This window comes from Sorex fumeus, unplaced genomic scaffold, assembly GCF_029834395.1.
Source record: "Sorex fumeus unplaced genomic scaffold, SorFum_2.1 ptg000006l, whole genome shotgun sequence".
Taxonomy (NCBI): domain Eukaryota; kingdom Metazoa; phylum Chordata; class Mammalia; order Eulipotyphla; family Soricidae; genus Sorex; species Sorex fumeus.
Genome location: NW_026606063.1, coordinates 10,949,768 through 10,968,618, shown reverse-complemented (window position 1 = coordinate 10,968,618; position 18,851 = coordinate 10,949,768). Strand labels below are relative to the sequence as shown.

The 18,851-nt window shown below is 61.9% G+C and overlaps 1 protein-coding gene across 1 annotated transcript in view; it reads left to right on the top strand.

The window, feature by feature from the left end:
* Positions 1–1,166: 1,166 nt before the first annotated feature.
* Positions 1,167–18,851, top strand: part of KCNK3 (potassium two pore domain channel subfamily K member 3) — a 30,128-nt gene continuing 12,443 nt past the window's right edge. Inside the window, exon 1 of the mRNA XM_056124185.1 lies at positions 1,167–1,607. Within this exon, the coding sequence (XP_055980160.1) occupies positions 1,325–1,607 (283 nt within the window). The 5' untranslated portion in view covers positions 1,167–1,324. The remainder of the gene's footprint in view (positions 1,608–18,851) is intronic.

Below are 18,851 nucleotides of genomic sequence, written 5' to 3'. Positions count from 1 at the left end.
GGTAAGACCGAGCGTGGCCCTTGGCCTGGTGCCCAGCAGGAGCCTGACTCAAGCCCAGAGAGAATGGCAGAGGAAACGGGTGGTGGGGGACGCCCGTGTGAGAGGCAGTGTAGGGCCCTGGGGGCACCTGTCACCCCCAATGTGGCCAGGTAGTTTCCTCACCTCCAGCCAGAGCCTTTGGACCTGTGGGGGGGTGGGGGGGGACAGGCGCCCTGCTCTCCTGAGGCCCTCACAGCGCCCCCTGGAGGCCTTTGAGACCTCCCTTGGGCCAGAGACTTGCATCCAGAACATTCTGCTACCTCAGCCTAGCCACACCAGGAATTGTATGGGGCTGAGCAGGACATCCGGGACCAGGGTCCAGAGCCCCTCCTGGGGAGATGAGGACAGGAGACTGGAAACGGGGCAGGTCCCCCTGGCCTCCGAGTCACAGTCACCCCACTGGCCAAGGAGGGAACCAGAGGGGCTCAGCCCGGCCTGCTGGAACAGGGGCGCAGCACAGAGGAGGCCCCCGGGTGGCAGTCCAGGGGACAGGGCAGGGAAGGCGGGAGCCCGGACTGTGTCTCCTCAGCCTCTGCTCCCTCCCACCCCAGGAGGGAGGACAGGCGTGGCCCCGGGGCTATTGACCCACATGTGCCCAGGGGTGCCCAGCTGTGCCCTCCCAGCTCAAGACCGCGTCCCCCTGGCAGCCCAGGAGGGCCAGCTTGAGCGCGTCCCCGCTGCGCCCTGTTAGGTACGTGGCCTCAGTTTCCCCCCACAGTAAAGGGGAGGGGAGCCAGGGGGTGCCTCCCCCAGCCCAGCCTTTCCAGCCGCCCGCCCGTCTCCCCGTGGGGGGTGGGGGCGGGGGCGCTGTCGCTGCCCCTCCCGCGTGCGCGTCCGTGCGTGGCGGCGCGGGCCTCTGGTCGGCGGCCTCTCCGGCAGTCACACCCCCTCTGCCCCTTTCTCCTGCGTCTCCGTCCGACTTCTCCCTCTCCCTCCTCCCTCCCTCCCTCCCTCCCCTCTCCTCGCTCCCTCCCTCTCCCCCTCCCTCCCGCCGCCCTCCCCGCCCTCCCTCGGCGCGGCTCCCCGGTCCTTATTTGGCTGGGCGGGCGGGCGGGCCGGCCGGGGCGGGGGGCGGCGCGGCCGCGGGGGGCGGGCGGGCGGGCGGGCGGTGGGTGGTGCTGAAGGGACAGCTCCGCGGCGTTGGCGTTGGCGCTGGCGCTGGCGGCGGGGCGCGGAGCGGGTGCCCGGCGCGCGGAGCAGCCATGCCCCAGGCCGCCTGCGGGGCAGCAGCAGCGGCGGCGGCCGGGGGCGCCGGGGGCCCGGCGGCGGCGGCCCCGGCGGGACGATGAAGCGGCAGAACGTGCGCACGCTGGCGCTCATCGTGTGCACCTTCACCTACCTGCTGGTGGGCGCCGCCGTGTTCGACGCGCTCGAGTCGGAGCCCGAGATGCTGGAGCGGCAGGTGCTGGAGCAGCGGCAGCAGAAGCTGCGGGCGCTCTACAACCTCAGCCAGGTCGGCTACGAGGAGCTGGAGCGCGTCGTGCTGCGCCTCAAGCCGCACAAGGCCGGCGTGCAGTGGCGCTTCGCCGGCTCCTTCTACTTCGCCATCACCGTCATCACCACCATCGGTAACTACGGCCGGCCGGCCGGGCGGGGGGCGGGGCCCGGGCCGGGGCAGCCTGCGGGGACGGTGGGGGGGGGGGGGATGCGCCGCGGGGTGGGGCGCGGGGTCGCCCGGAGAGGGTCGAGGCTCCGAACCCCCGCCCGCGCCCCCGGAAGCCCAGCTCCAGCCTGGCCAGCCTGCCTGCCCCGCGGGGACCGGGCTCCCCGGGAAGGAGGCGATTCCTGGCCCGGGACCTGACTCCCGCCCGGCCCGGGCCAGCCCGAACTCGTCCCTGCCAGGCTGCGCGAGGGCCCCGGGGATCCGCAAGTGTGTGAGAGGGGCAGGAACGGCCGAGAGAGGCTGGGGAGAGGAGGAGGGGTGTGGCCGGCCAGGCCCTGGAGCAGGACACGGAGTGTGAGCGCCGGCCCCGCAGACCCCCAGGCCCCCAGCGCGCCCCTCCCGCTGCCTCCCCCGCTCCCCACCCTGGGGCGCCGCACCCCCAGCAGGGCCAGCCCTGCAGGGGCTCGGGGAGTCGAGCGCATGTAGGTCCCCCCCAGCTACACGGCACTCGTGGTTCCTGAAACCGCCTGTAACTGCAGCTGTGAGTGCCGCCTGCCGGGATGTGTGAGCGTGTGCGTGTGTGCGTGCGCACACACGCATGTGTGTGTGCGCGTATGTGTGTATGTGGGCTCATCCAGTTCGGAGTTTGGTCTGGCCAGCTGGTGCCTTTAATTTCTTCAGACGGCAGAGTCGGTGCTCCAAGTCAGATCCAGCCCTGTCCACATTCTTCCCCGCTTTCCCAGGGACAGAGTCACCTCGCAGGAATGGCCCCAGGCCTTTTCCCAAGACAGGCAGATGGAGGCGGCCATGCAGACTCTGCCCGGGCAGGGAGAACTCACACGGGGGACACACGGGGGGTTGCACGCAGAGGCAAGTGCGTGCACACACACATACACATACACACATGCGTGTGCAGACACGCGCTCTGCAGTCCAGGGAAACTCAGGTGTGCTAGCCCCAGGTGCAGACAGGCATCAGCACCCCAGCTCCCCACTCTGTCCCCCCACCCCGCCCCGGGAGGTCCTTGGGTGAGCCGCCCCTCTCCTGCCAGGTCTCACGGTCCTCCAGACACCCAGCCCATTTGTGCAATTGGGCTCCTGGGCTCCCCCAGCTCAGGGTGCTTGGACGGCTTCCCCTCCCCCAGCCCTTCAGGATGTCTCCTTGCCCTGTCTGTTCCATCCCATCTCCTCTGATCCCCCTCCTTGGCTTGGCTGCACTCCCAGGGACTCGGTGCCACCTGGCAGAGCCCAGGACAAGATGGCAATGTTTTCCGAGGTGTCCACAGGAGTCGAGGGTAGGTGAGGGGTGAGAGAAGACCCCCCCCCACTGCAGTCTCCCCACTAAAGGGCTCTTCCCAGTGCCCTGTGACTCTCTGTGGACCCCCATGCTTCAGCTAAGTGGCTTCTGGCTTTCTCTCTTAGAGAGGAAGAAAAGGGCTCTCTAAGTGTGAGTGGTGCCTGAGGGGCGTGTCTGCGTCCCCCTGCCCCTGTTGGCTGAGGGACAGAGAGCCAGACCCCTCTCAGAGAGGACCCCTGTTTCCCAGCATGGGCTCAGCCAGCTTTGGTCCGGGAATGCCTGCCTCACCTCCTCCCTGCCACCTGCCGGGGTTGTAGGAATTGTTCTGTTGTCTGGAGCGTTTGCCTGAAGCTCCCCGAAGCTCCCCCCTCCCCTCTCCACCCTCCAGGCTTTGTGTTCTGTGCTCTCTTGCTTCTCCATCCCCCAGATGCTTGTCACCTCCCTACTGAGCCCCCGACTCCAGCCACACTAGCCTAGTGGGGTAAGCTCCCCTCACAGAATGTCCCAAAGCTCAGCTCTGACCATGCCAATGCCCTTCCAGAAACCCCTCGGGAGCCCCCCTGACTGTGATCCTCACCCCAAATGCCAAAGACCTTCCTCCCGGCTCCATCTCTCGTGTCTGACCTCATTTCTCCCGTCTCCCCTCCACGGTGCCGCCATGCCGCCAGTGACCGAGCGCACCCCTGAGTGGCTCTCTGGGAGCGTCCTGCTCCGTCTTCTTCTTATCTGGCCTGAGCCGGCCTTCCCTGCAAGACCCTGAGTCCTGGCTCCTTAAGCTCTCCTACCCAGCCCCTGGGCTGCGACATCAGAATGACCAGAGTCACTTCTATAGCATTGTTCGTACATCTCCTTCCTTTAAGAGCAGCCTTTTACCTCTTTCCCCAGCCTGGAATGAGCCTCCACAGGAGAGAGCCCTCCCCACTCACCCCTGGTTCCCGTCCTGGCCCCAAGCTGACCCTGAACCCACATACAGAAGCACCCCAGGAATATTACGGGGCGGGAGGTGGGGCGGGGGCAGGACTCAGCAGGCGCCGTCCTTCCTATCCCCCCACCATTTCCCAAAGTGCTCGTCATCCTCACCAAGAGACAGTGGAGAGGTGGACGGTGCGGTCGTGGCCATCATTTATTTATAAAGTGCTGGGCAAGACGAACGGCAGCATTAGAGCAACACCCTGAGTATGTGGGGGTCTGGGGCGGACCCTGCCCACTGAGCCCCACCCAAGGATCCTGGCATTCTGCCATCTCTCACTCGAGCTCTGCCAGCTGCTGGGAGCTGTCTTCAGGGGGCTCTGTGCTGGGCTGTGATCCACGGGTGGGCAGCAGCATGGGGCATTTACAGGAGACCAATGCTGACCCAAACCTCCAGGCGGCAGCCTCTGCCCTCGTGATTTCTTGGGGACCCAAATGAGTCTTCCAAGGCCACGATGCGCCCGGCAGTCCCCTGTGATCACAATGCACTTTCATCTCATTTCCTGCGTCTCCACCGCTCTGGCAAGGAGGGGGAGGCAGTGGGTGCCCCGCTCCTGTGAAGGCCTGCGGGTTCAGAGAGAACTGCAGAGTTAGAGCCAGGAAACAAACCTGCTGCATCCAAGCCCAGGGCTCCTTCTCTGGGTTTGGCTTCCTCCATCTCTTGGCTGCCTCCTCCACCTCCCGATGCTGCGAAGCCCAGGGCCAGCCCGGATTGGCATGGCCAGGACCTGCTCATTCGATGAGGCCAGCCTGTAGGGTGCTCATGGGCAAGTCTGATTGGTGGTCGGTCCGCAGGGTCCGGATTAGTCATTCACCTGGTTAGTCACAGTGTCCACTGGCTGCAGGGCTCCCTCCAGCCCCCTCAGCCCCATCTCCCAGCCAGAAAACCCTTCCTGCCTTGGGCCCGAAGTTCATCTCATGCAAATGGAAACTCTTTTTCTGGGAAAGCTTAACCTCTCTGACTGTTGAGTCATTAAACTCCTCCAGGGGCCCCAGCCCCATCTATTCATAGCCCGGAGGCTGTCAGAGCAGGAAGGGACTTCAGAGATCAGCGGGTGCCGCCCCCCCCCCAACTCTTACTAATAAGGAACCCAAGGAGTGAGAGTTAGCACCGCCCAAGAGCAGAGAGCAGCGAAGTCTCACCCCCCGGGCAGCCCCTGCCCCAGGTTCTCCTGGTTCAAGAGGCTTCTATTAGCACCAACCACAGCAACACCACCAGGACCAGCCAGGACCACTTATTATCCCCACACCGGGGACTCTGTACCAGACGCTTCCTCCCCGCACTTGGTTCCCTCGCCAAGCTCCAGGACGGGCGTTGCTGCCCCCTCTTTCCAGGGGGGCTCTGACTGTAATGGACTCACCCATGCCCTTGCAACTTGAAAGCATTGGCAGCTGTCCAAACGCACCCGGATCTGTTGCCAGTTCTTTCTCGGCCTCCAGGACCCAGCCCCGACCCCTGTATCCCGAGCAGCCCAAGTTAGCAAGGTGCAGGGAAAGTAGCAAAGCTCTCTCCAGCGGGAGCGGGGCCGCTGAGCCGTCACACGGCTGCCAGCCTCTGCTTCCGCCATGCCCCAATCAGCCAGGCCCCACGGCCAGGGCTGTGCCCAGCAAAGGCCTCCCAGAGACGGCCCGGTGCCCAGGTGCCTGATCTCCCACAGGTCCCTGGCAGCCTGGGGCTCTAGGGCAGCAAAGACCGCTGCAGCTGGAGATCAATTCTCTGCTCTCCGACTTCTAGTCCCTTCCCAGCCCGGTCGCCGGGGCTACGGCATGGCCAGAGAATCTCATAGGTGGCCCAGGAGAGACCCTGTCCTTCCTCCCCTCTTCCCTAGAATCGGAGAGTAGAGACGTGCCCAGCTGCCGCCACCCCCAAATCCCAGAGCCTTCAAGTGATTGAGGGAAGTTAACGTCAGTAGCCGTTCAACTCAGTCAGTCGCCAGAGAGGGGCAGTGACTCTCTCAAAGTCACAGGGCGTTTGTCAGCCGCAATCCTGATTAGAATCCAGCCGTTGGGCGCCCCTCCTGCAGCGTCCCTCCCTCTGGCCCTTCCTTCCCGCACAGCCCACCCTCTGCTTTGGCCACTCCGCGCCTTCCAGTAGGGCTGCTGGGAGGGTGGAACTGGACTTAGAAGCCAGAGTTCAGGGAATCGACCCGAGCCCCCCGACTCCCATTGCCCCTCATACCCCCACAGCCCCGATGTGTGTAACTAGGCTTTCCTTGTTTTCCTTTGACAAAATGGTGAGGCTCGCTGCCTCCTGGGGTTCACTGGGAGGAAGGGGGAAGGGCCTGGCACAAAGGAAACCTGCCATAACGGCCAAGACAATTATGGGGAGGCTCAACATTGGCCTTAGAACCCCCGGCCCCCACCCAGAAGCAAACCTGCCTCCTGAAGGTCAACTGTGACCTTGACCCACTACCTTGACTTTGGAATCAGGGTCTGCCACACCCCTACCCTTTCTCCTCCCAGTCCCACTCCCCCACTCCCATCTCCCCAGCTCCTCAGTCCACCTGGGATGCTTCCCCCTTCCACCAGAAGCTACTGTGGGAAAGTAACTGGGGAGAGAGAGAGAGAGAGAGAGAGAGAGAGAGAGAGAAAGAGGTGGGGGGACCATGGCAGGAGCAAGCAGGCAGAGGCTGCAGCCACTGATTCGCTCGGACTCTCAGTCTCCTCATCTGTGAAATGGGTATACTGTCCCAGTGGTCTTTCCCCCCTGCCAGCACCTCCCGTTCCTCTATATCACAGTTGGGGGTTGGTGTCGAGAATAGGACAGAAATAGAAGACACAAGGCTGGTCACGGTGGGGACAGGACAAACACAATAAGTATTTTCAAAGCAAACATCAACAGGCACAGATGAATGAGGTGCAAATCACCACTATAAACAGCTTTCAGCTGGGAGCCCAAATGGGGAGTCTGTGAGATGATTTTGTAATAAAAAGAAATGTGGAAAGCATTGCCCTGCTGACAGCCAGAGAAAGGCTGGCTCCGGCCATGACCTTCATGGGTTTGGGGAGCCTGGGCAGGCTGGAGGGGTGCTCCTGGCCGGGACCCGAGGAGGAGCAACCCACCAGGCGCTGTCCAGGTCCTGCCTGGCCCCATCCTGCACTCGCAGCCAGAGCGTGACCAGCCCCTTACGGTAAAGGACAGGAAGCTGTCCTGTCCCGTGCTTGCCCTCGAGCCTACATTAGTGCCCACAGTAGTGCCCACAGAATTCAGAATTTCTGCTGCAACCCTCTGGGCTTTTGGTAGCAGGTGAACTTCAGCCACACGGTGTTCTAAGAGCTGACTTGGAGCCATTTTCTGACACTTGGGGCCCCCAGAGGTACTTAGAAAAGAGAGTAAGCTGCCCTGGGCGGGCTGCCCCCTGACCCTCCATGAGCCTTGGGTTCAGGGACACACAGCCAACACCTTTCACGGTGACGGAGAGAGCGGTCGGGGCCTAGCTCAGCCGCGTGCCAGGGTGATTCACACAGCTGATGACAGAAAATGCCCCTGCAACAAAGGCCCCAGGAGCTGTCCCCACAAAGCACACACATGCTCACATTCACACACAGTCATGCACACACACACACACATAGGTTCACACACATACACACACTTGTGCACATACACACTCATGCACATACACACACACTACACACATACTCATGCACATACACTCATGCACATACACACTCATGTACACAAGTGCACACACTAGTATACACACTCACATACACGTTCATGCATACACTCATATACACACTCATGCACATACACACAAATTCACATATACCACACACATACTCATATACACACAGACCACACACATATCCACATTCATGCACACTCTCTCATTCATATACAGACTCAGTCACACATATACACACTCATAAACATGCATATACACAGAGATACAAGCACACACAAACATATGCACAGCCATACAAATATATACACACCACACACACACACACATATATATATACATACACAACACATACACACTCACACACATACACCCACACACATACACAACCAGGGGCCCCTCCACCACTTCCCCATTTGAAGAGTCAGTGAGTGCGACCCTCTTGGACTCACTCTCACCTCCTCCCCCCCCCAACTGGCTCCTGCCCTGCCTCTGTTTCCCCCTCCTTTTCCTCCTGACATTCCTAAGTCCTTCGTGAGGGCCAGGAGCTGGAACCAACTCTTTGGCTCGCTATCCCACTTGTCTCTGCTGCCCTGGTCCAGTGGGAGGAGCCCAGCCTTCCTGCCTCAGTCTCCCCTCTGTACAAGGGTCTGCTTCTGGGAGAGCCGTGGGGCTATGGGCTGGGGTTTGAAGAACAGCAGGTTGGTGGCTGGAAATGTTAAAGAACCGAGCCAGGCTGCCTGTGCCCACAGCCTCAGGGTGGGCAGCCCCTCCTGCTCCCCACTGCCCTTTCCTCCTGCCTGCCAGGAAATCTTAGATCCGTGGAGATCAGGTCCCAGAGAAGCTCAAAGTAGGAAAGGAGGTGGGGTCTCCACAAAGTCCCAGGGACACTGTGACCCGTATCCCCCTTTAGAAAAGAGCTTCAGGCTCATTTTTCCATTCAAGAGAGAACTTCTGCTTTCCATGGCTGGGACACAGGCAGCAAAGGCCCATGAAGGTTCCCAGACCTATGTCCTGGGGCTGCCAGACCCCCAGCCTCTCCTGCATAGGAAGCGAAAAGGCACCACAGGCCGGCTCCCTCTCAGATCTTCCAGGTTCCAGTGTTCGCAAGGTAAAAGAGGGGCATTGACAATTAGGAAAGAGCTGGAAAAGGGGCAGCATATCCATGAGGGCTGCTTGGAAGAGGAGGAGCTCAGAGACTGCAAACACCTGCTGAGCTGTTACACGTCTGGCTGGGTCCCGGACCTTCCTTGGATCATTAGCCGGTTGAGTCAGTAGAAAAATTTCACGTCATCCCACATAAAGCAGAACTGGTTGAAATTACAGCTGAACAAAGACAAACCATGGTCACCTCAGATTTGCATAGCAAGAGACTCTGTGTGTCAGGCGAGTCCCATGTGCCCAACTCCCATCAGAAAGGGAGGAAGTTCCCTGCAGCAGGAGCAGGCACTACTGTCTGTGAGCAGAACTCCTTCTTGGGGGGCGTCAGGGGGACATCCGCCTGCCTTATATCTCGCAGCTGATTCCATCAGCTCCCCATCCCCCAGATCTTCTGGGATGACCGTCCTTACTTAAGTCAATTAATTGTGAATTTCCTCACATCTGCAAAGTGTCTTCCAGCACTCCCAAGACTAATGTCTCGTTAGAGAACCCGGGGCGTTTGCCTTGACAAGTTGATGCTTCAGGAAGCCACAGCTGGGTGGGGGGTTAGAGACCCCAGATGGGGGGGGTTAGAGACCCCTTCCTGGGGGGGGGGTGTTAGTTAGAGACCCCAGCCTGTGGGGTTAGTTAGAGACCCCCAGCCTGGGGGAGTTAGAGACCCAAGTACAGAACTTGCCAGTGTCTTCAAACCCTCCCTGCCCCTGGCCCTGCCCTTTGGGTCCCCTCCAATAGAAACTGGCTTTAACTGCTGTTTCACCTCAGTTTATTGAAACCCAGTGAGAGCTCCCAAGGGCCAGGCACTACACGGGTCCGAGGCAGGCAGACAGTGGCCCCAGATGCTTCTCTAAGGAGCCTGGAAGCACACACTGACCTGGAGAAATGCGAACCCCACACGGGCATTCAGGAAGGCTTCTTTGAGCAGGTGGTCCAAGGAAGGCTTGAAGGAAAAGTATATAGACTCAGTGAAGACACACTTAGAAGTGTCTGGGGTGAGGAGACAGTATGGGGCAGGCTGAGGGTTTTCAGAATGCCCAAGGAAAGGATCCTGGGGGGAGTTGAGCCCTGGACCCTGAGGCAAACAGAGGAGAGTAACAGAGCCAGCCTTAAGTGCTCTCATCTTTGATCCTGAAGGTGAGGACACCCTGACACCCTGACCCCAAGAGAACCACTAGGTATCTCTCTGGCTCAGCCGAAGGGCTGGGTGCCCCTGGGGTCCCGCTGAATCAGAAGGAGAGAGCAACTTAAATCCTGGTTGCCTCTGCCCTCTCCCCCTGGCCACCCAACAGTCTCCATCTCTCCCAGGGGGGTGACACAAACACGTACACACACACACACACACGCACATGCACACACACACACACACACACACACACACATGCACACGCGCACGCATACACTTCCTCTTCTCAAAGATCCTCTCTGAGCCCACCCAAACCTCGCCTTTGGGAAGGGATGCCTGAGTCTCCAGACAGTGCTGAGCTCAGGGGGTGCTCGACCGGCCGATGGGCTCCCCAGCTTGGCGGGGACTCCGTGTCCCTCCCCAGGAATGCACGGGCCTGGCCCGGCTGACCGTGGCTCCGCCGCACAGATAACCAGCCCAGACACATCCGGAGCGGCGCGGTCAGCCGCCAGCCCCCGCCTGTCAGGGGCTCTGCAGACACCCAGCCGGTAAGCCCTGTGGAGCAATCCTGAGAGAGGGACACCCGGCAGGAAGCAGCAGTTCCTCGGTCATGTCCCAGCACCTCCCCAATGCAGGATGCACCGCCCCCCCCCCAGGCCCTGAGGACAGGTGGGGGGAGGAGGGACAGGAATTCACAGCATGTGACCCTCAGTTCCCACGGACACCCCAAGCGGCTGTCCCCAAGAGGGCCTCCCTGCTGAGCCCACCCCAGCCAGTTCCTAAAGGGCCTGGCTGCCTGGGTCGACCCTCAGGACAGCGATTCACAGGCAGGGAGGCAAGGGGGCTGTGTGTCCCTCCTCGGGCCACAATGCTGGCCTGGCACAGCAGAGAAGAGAGATGGGACGCCCCTCTAGTTCCTCTGCTCAGGCCTCAGGTCCCACCCCAGCCCGGCCTCTGCGAACAGACATTTAGTGTGGGCCTCCCAGGGGCCTCCCCTCACTCCTCAGCTAATCCCACACCCCTGAGACGCTGTGTCCTGGCTTCACCCCTGGCCGGCTGGGCCCGGAAGAACTTCCCCAGGGCTGGTCCCAAGACTAGAATGATGTTCCCACCCTGGAAAGAACCTCCGGACTGGCTGGGACCCCGTTTATCAGCCCAGGGAGTCACATCGCCAGCCCCTGGGACAGCTGGAATGCAGGGGCCCTCGCACCCAGAGTAGAAGGGGGGTACACAGGTCAGGCAGCGCTCCACGGGTCCAGCTGTGGAGCGATGGATGCTGAGAGCAGGCTGACCCACTAGCCAGAGCTTCCTGGGATTTGGGGGACTGTAAGAGGGGACAAGTGGCAGGGGTCTCCTCCCAGACTGCGTGGGGGGTGAGTGGCCCAGCCCAACCACGCCAGGACCCAGAGCCTGTGTTTGCCATCATACACCATCCGTGGCACATCTCGCGGTGACCTAGAGCAGCGTGGCTGTTTGGGCATTGTCTGAGCAGCTCCAAGCAGCCTGATTCTCCTGTCAGCCAGATGAGATGAGACCCAGGACGCGGTGCAGGGGGTGTGGGAAGCGAGTGGCCCTGATCACCAGGGGTGCCCACAGAGCCAGTTCTAGGGCCAGGCCTCCGGCTTCCTCCCCCAGGTCAGAGCAGTTGCCACATGTGGGCCCCATCCAGGCCCCCAGGACCAGCCCGGCTCTCACGGCTCCTGCCTTGGAGGGAGTGGAAGCCAGTGGCCACTGTCTGGGTCAGAGATGGCTCCAAAGGCTTCGCCTCCCAGAGGTCTGGGTTCAATTCCCAGCACTGCCGGGTGTGGCTGCCCAAAACATGGCACCTTGATAGTGCAAGACAGTAAGCCAGGGGGTGTGGTAGAGAAAAGGGAGGCTTGTGTCACACAAAACGCGGGACAGAGCTTGCAGGGGCCAGTGACCACAGAGGAACCACGGCAGCAGGGCTGGAGCAAGGTCCCGAGGCTGAGCGGGAGCGCAGGGGTGGGGCTAGCTCAGACCCTCGTCAGCGCTCTGAAGTTGCAGACCAGGCCCGGCTGAGGGTGGGTTGCAGGCAGAGACCACTGGGCTTGCCGGTGGCTCAGGGCGCAGATAGAGAGGGTCAGGGCCGGGGCCCGGAAGCTGGGGAACAGGAACAATCCAGAAGGGAAGGAAAAGATAGTTGTTTTTGCAGACATCTCCACTGATATCCATTCTAAAAATAAACTTATTTGATGTATGTTAGAAAAAACAAACAACCTCCCCCCAAAAAAATTGTCGGGGGGTGTAGCTGTGTGGTAGGGGACATGCTTTGAGACCCAGGGATCGATCCCAGCAGTACCCCCTCCCTCCAAACAAAAACCCAAACAAAAATCATGTCTAGTCTTTGATCTGAGCACAGGGCAGATGCAGAGATTGACCGAGGTGGGAACTAAAGCCGGCAGGGTGGGCTTAGGAGCAGCAGGCATGGACCAACAGGTCAGTGGCGGGGTGCTCAGTACGATCCCCAGCAGGGGCCACAGCTCAGGGGAGAGGACGAGCCAAGATGTGACCGGGGGAGTGACCACAGGAACAGCCGGGTGCAGAATGACAGACGAACGATGGAGAGAGCAGGGCATGTGGGCCCAGTCCTGTCCGGCACAGGGATCCTGGGCAGGAGACTGGGGGCACCCAGGCGGTGCTGGGGGAGATGCAGCCTGATGGCCACAGACCAGCAGGTGACCCGGAGACACTGGCTGGGAAAAAGCATCACATTTCCCGTCCTAGCCGGCAGCGCAGGAAGGGAATAGCATTGCGGGGTCTCTCCTATCTGTGGGGTCCCCGGGGGAGTGGAGGGACTGAAAGAGGAGGAGGAGCAGCCTCTTCTCAGGCCCAACCTTCACAGAGAGTGTCCATCTGTCCATCCGCAGAAGTCTGGGGGAGGGACCTTCTGCCCCCACAAGGCTGGGGCACCCGGCCAGGGACCACCCCCCAGTCCTCCTGCCCCCCTCCTGGACTCCAGCTCAGTTCTGCCCCCCTCCCGGACTCCAACCCTCCTGCCTCCTCCCAGCCTCCAGCCCTCTTGCCTCCCTCCCGACCTCCAGTCCTCCTGCCCCCCTCCCGGCCTCCAGCCCTCCTGCCCTCCTCCCGGCCTCCAGCCCAGCTCTGCCTCCCTTGCTGTCTCTTCCCACAGCCCTGCCCTCCTGCCCCTCCATCCATCTCTACCCTTTGATCATGTCTGTTGCTTTGCCACGGCCCTGGCCTCAGCCTCGCCCCTCCTCTGGGAAGCTCTGTTTTTTCTCTTTGATCCTGTCCTCAGCGGCGTCATGGTCACTGCGGGCTGTCCTCTGCCAAAGCTGGGGGACTCGCAGTAGTTTTGGAAAGCCATGGTGAGGTGCAGGACGGGAGAGTAGCTGCCACCTCCCAGGGGACCTTTAGGGGCTATACCTGGACACTCTTGGGGCCGAGCCGGCCATGCCCCAGCCCTGCTCTCACCCAGTGATGGCCAGGCCCAGGGCAAGGAGGGGGTGAAGAGGGGCTCCTGGTGGGTGCGAGGCCCAGAGCTGCGCCATCCAGGATGCGCCATGCCCAGAGCCGCCTGTGGCTCCACCCCACGGCCTGAGGCCCCATCTCGGTCCCCTTGGCTGCAGCGGGATGCCCACGAGGGGACCCAAACACGCCTCTCCCGAAGCCTGCCGGAGGCCCCAGGAGCAATTAGCTCCTCACACATCCCCGGGGATATTTTTAAGCCTCGTTCTTCCCCGGTTTATTTTTAAAGTAACCCAGGCACGTGGCTGGCCGGCTGCCCTGTCCAGGTGTTGGTGCCAACTGGGGCCAGGACTGGGGCAGGACCAGAGGCGCCCCCGACTCCCACCCTGCCCCAATCCGCTGGGTAGTATCTCCCTCTGGATGGCGAGGGAGGCTCCTGGGATAGGTGGGGTGTTGGTGTGGGCAGCAGGACCCCTGGGCCTGACCCAGTCACCTCATGCCTGAGCCCCAGCTTCCCCGTTTCTCAGGGGAGTGAGAGATGCCCTCAGAGTCAGCAGAGAGCTGAGACGCCTCACAAGCACCGGGGACGATCAGGGTTCAGTCCCTAGAGGAACGTGCTGCCCCCAACACGCTCTCCCTGAGCCCCTCTCCCTGACTCCTGAAAGGCCTCTTTCTCCCCGCACCCCTCCCCACCTGCCCAGAGACCTGCCTTCCAGAATCTTCTGTCTAGACAGATGCTGATGCCAGCTGTCTGGGGTGAGACACACCTGTCAGAAGTGGCAAGATGGGCCGGTGCAGGCAAAGCCACCTTCCTGTGGCACCTCCCTTCCACCTCCTCCTCCAGGCAGCCTTCCAGAGAGCTTCAGCTGTTGAAAAGGAAAAGGGCAGGTGTGCCAGGAGAAGGCTCAAAGGGCTGGCACACATGTCCCACCCCAGCGCCGCTGGTGAACCCCAACACTGCAGGGTGACCACCAAACCATCAGGCCCCAAATTAAATCAAAGTGCTACCACAGTTCTCTCTGAGACTCTCCCGTGGCACAGACATATCAGCAGTTAAGGCTGGGCATGCATGTTCAGGGCACACACGGGACTTTGGGGTGTCTGAGCTTCGGTCCCTGTGGGCAGGGGGAGTCACAGGAGTTTGGGGAGCAGAGAGGTGGCGAGTGCAGGTCAGAACATCAGCAAGGAGCAAGCAAGGGGAAGATGGGGGGTCAGGGGGATGGACACTGTGGGGGTGAGTTAGGGACCCCTGCCCAAGGCCAGAGCAGAGGCATCTCGTGCACGTTGGGGGCTGGGGTGGGGGTGGCAGAGCAGAGGCAGGGTGTAGGGGCTGTGGCCAGGGAGATGGTGGCAGGCAGCAGAGAGGCTGTGGGGGAACACGGAGGGGGTGAGGAAGATCTCGGGGGGTGGGGGGCAAGCCCAGTCTGCTGCCCTGCTGTGAGACGTGGCTGGCAGACACTGTTTGGAGTAGAGAAGTAGCAGGGGTGGGGGGGAGGGTGCCGCCCTGGAACCAGGGGCCCTGCTGCCCCACAGTCTTAGCCTGAACTCACAGCCACCTACGGGAGAAGCAGAAGCAAGAGGCACTCCAAGGGACAAGGGGAGGGGAGGGAGGGGTGCACAGGAAAGGGGTCCTCCCAGAGAGGAGGAAACCCGACCAGGGAGGCTGAGCATGCTCAGAGTACGGAGGAAGTGAGGAGGTGGATGGCCAAGACTGCTACGGACGGTTGTCTAGGTTGCACACTGTCCAAGGGCCTTGGGGAGCGGAAATCCGACCTGCAGGGCCTGCATCCATTTATCCCAGAGTGCCAGGTGGCCCATGGGAAGTTTCTGCTGTTGGTGGTGAGAGAAGCCTCCGTGGGTGATGTGGAGGAACGCTCATAACCGTGACGGGGGAAAGCAGTAGGTCCAAGACCAGGAAAGTACCTGGTGGGTTTCCCCCCTCCCCCGCTGCCCTTGTCCCTCCCTCTCTTTTTCAGAGACCCTAAGTGAGCAGCTAGAGACCTGCATGTGGGGCGTCTCAGGATGAGGGGGAGCCAGTAAAGCCAGGAGCAAAAGCCCAGGGCCAGGGCAGAGCCCGGTTAGGGCGTGCAGGATCCCGGGGAGGGGAGCCCCTCTCCTTTGCAATGGGACATAGGAGAAAGGAGGACGTGTGCAGAGAATAGGAGAAGCAGTTGGCGGGGGGTGGGGTGGCCTCAGCTGCAGGGGTCTTGCTGTGTGACCCTGAGCAAGTCACTGCCTGTCTCTGTGGTCTCGTCCCTGCATCTTGAAGCGAGGATAATAATAGGAGCCGTGGTTGCTGGCGGGCTGGAGCGCATCTATTAGCGGGCTCCAAGCTGCACGGCACGTAGTAAGCGCTATATAAAGGCCAGCGAGTGCTGTTTGCCGTTGGAGAGGTGGGAGGGGGGAGGCATTGTCGTGAGTGAATCAAGTCAGCAGCAGGAAAGTCGGCGCGTGCTGCCCCACCAAGGCAGGGGGTGCCAGGAGCAGAGACACCGCAGAACTTCAAGCAGCGGCCGCTGGCAAGGGCTGAGCACCAGGGCCTGAGTCAGGGGTCAGGAAACAGGCGGTCATCCTCCTGTTCTGCCGTGGCCTGGTGTGGGGGTCCAGGAAGCTGAAGTGGTGGTGGGGGGGAGCAAATCCCTGAGGCAGGCAGGGGAGTGAGGGGCCGAGGGTGAGCCTGGCATCCGCCCTGGCAGGCCGCTCCCACATCTGCACGTGTGAAGAAGGGCAGTGAGTGTCCCGAGAATGGGGTAGCTGCCTGCCGTCTCCCCTCGGGACAGGCTGAGTCCTGGTGGTTTCCATCCGCCTGAAGGAGCATTTCCGGCCGGGCGCAGGGCTTTGGGAAGCATGTTTCCAGCAGGTGCACCTGTCAGGTTCACTGAGCAGGGGAGGGGAGCTGGATTTGGTGGCTTCTTTCAGGCCTGGAAGGTGACGGAACAGTTGGAGGATGGGGGCAGGCCAGCTGAGGGTGAGGGGGCTCCCCTGCCCCCCTCACTGAAGGGGAGACTTGCTTGCTTGCCTGAGTGGGGCCCCCTCTAGCTGCCTGCAGGCCGAGGTCCTGTTGCCTGGAGTCCCTCTCCTGCTGGGCACTGGGCCAGGCTGCGCCATCTGAGCTCCTGAGCCCCGGGGAGGGTGCTGCGCCTAAGAAAAGCCTCCTTCACATCTCCTGGCATCTGCTCCCCAATTCTCTGCCAGCCCAGAGCCGTTTGGGCCACTCGCCATGTCCAGAGAGGAGCGGAGGGGGCGGGGGGCGGGGGCAGGAGATGGGGACGGGTGCACAGGGGCCACGCGCTACCCATCTGAGCTTCCCCATCCATCAAGGTCCGCTTCCTGGGGATCCGCCAGGGATCCTGAGCAAGGTGCACCCAAGGACAGGGGGCCCACCTGTGTGCAAAACCTGCCAGAGAGTGGCTGGGGGCCAGGGAGAAGGGAGGGGAACAGCCCGGAGCTGTCCATGAAGGGCAGAGATGACAGTAGCAGTGGGGGACAGTGCCGGGAACCCTTGGAACAGAGGGAATGGGACAGTTGGCAGAGGGTGGGGAGAGCAGGCCAGAGAGGGCTGGGACAGACAGTGGACAGCCAGCCTCTGGGCTGGACCGCACGCCCACCCACCAGGATCCTGTGTATCTGGAGAACTGAGGACGGCTTGGGTGGTGAGAGGCAGCCCAGAGCAGTGCTTAGAGCATTAATAATATTATTGTTATGTTGTTATAATATTATTACGATAGCCACTCCTGAGAGTGGCCCTAGGCCTGTGCTCTGTACTTTGCACTTTATAGTTCTTCCCTCCCCACCCTCACCCCCACACGCCCCCCCCCCCACCCCTCCACCCTGCCTTTCCACCCCCAGGTTACCAGCCAGGAGACCTGAGGGGCATCAGAGAGGCCCAGGCCTGGGAGAATCAGCAGGCAGCCTGGAGCCAGCGGCTGGGGGGAGGAACCCAATCTCTCCAGGCTTCAGTGCCCCCCATAACAGAGACCTATCCGACCTTAGTGGTCCCCCAAAGGTGCTGAGGATCCCACAGGAAAGCTCCCGGGCTCCCGTGGCTGGTTACGTCCAGGTGAGCTGTAAGCCCAGCAAGGCCGGTCCATGGTGCGCATCTTGTAGAGTGCAGGACTAGGAACCGGGCCCCACCCTGCGGAGTAACGGGGGCAGCTGGGGTGGGGTGGGGGTGGGGGGAGCACCTTCTCCCATCCGTGCCGGGACTGGGGGATTCCAGACGGGCAGGCTCCGCCAGGCCGGGCTCAGAGGCCAGCAGTGAGGCCCCGGCTCTCCTGCCCTCCCACCTCTGCACCCTCACACTTCGGCCCTCTTCCCCTGCCACCCTCAGAGCAGGGCACTCCACTTGGCCGGGTTGGTACCCCACAGCCCCCGGTCCGGGAGAAGCAAGCTGATTGGCTCAGCCCAGCCCGCTCTCGGGTCACATGTGGTCCCGGGACCAATCGGCTATGATCCCGGGACCAGGATCACGTGGTGCAGCAGCAGCTGGCCCGCCCTTCTCTGGCTGCTGCAAGTGGCCGCCTGCTGCCCATCGTAGGGCCTGGCTCCCCGCTTTCCCCCACTTACCTCACCACCTCTCCGGCGCTGTCGCCTCATGGTCACTGCCCTGAGGAAGGACGCCATCCTGCCTCTGGTGCCTCCTTTCCGCACCATTGAGTGGAGGTTGTAGACGCTCGCCCTGCCCACGTGGTTTGCACATGGCAGCGCTGAACAGGCCTCCTCGCCACTGGACCAGCCTCTCCTGGTCCTTCTTCACCCAGCCGGGGCCGAGCAGCCGGCTGGAAGCGCCTCCCTGGCAGGATGGGGGTGCGAAGCCCCGCCTGGCCCATTGCCAGCTGCCTGGAGCAACGCTGGGTAGTGCAGTTTGCCTGCCTGAGCCTCTGCCTCCTTGCCAGAATGGTGTTGCCCAGCTGCCTTGCTGGTCACACTGGGGCTGGGACTGATAGGAGGCCATTGGGGGCGATCGGTGGACTTGCTGTGGTAGCGGGGAGGCCGAGAGAGCAGGCACAGTTGCCTTCCTGTGAGCCGGGGGACCGACCCCCACAGGGGGCGAGGCCTCTGGATGGAACCAGGGGGTGTGCAGGCTTGTGACCCCACTGCTGTGTGAAGCTGGGGAGGCAGAACGGCAGTGCCAGGCAGGAGGGCAGCATGGGGGCGGGAGGCAGGCAGACCTTCACAGGCGGTCTGTGAACGAACGTTGGCGTTTTCTTGAGTAAATAGAGAAAGTCTAAATATACGAAGGGGGGGCGGAGCGAGGAACTTCCCAGCGCTATGCCCTCTGTCCCACTGCCAGTGCCAGCAGGCCGCGCTCTGAGCTGTAGCCAGGTGTTCCCACGCAGCTGGGCCCCGCCGTCAGTCATCCAGAGCCCGGGTACCCGAAAACCCCCCTCACAGCCGCAGGGCTGGTGGGTGGCCCCCTACCCCTGTGCTGCCCCCCATCTGGCGCAGACTCAGCTCCTGCTGCAGAGGGCCGTGCCTAGGGCAGAGCCCTCTCTAATGCACCCACAGGCAGCTCTGTGCCACAGGGAAGGAGCAGAACACAGCCCAGGGCACCAGAGACAGTACAAGGGTTAGGAGCTTGCCTTGTGTGGGG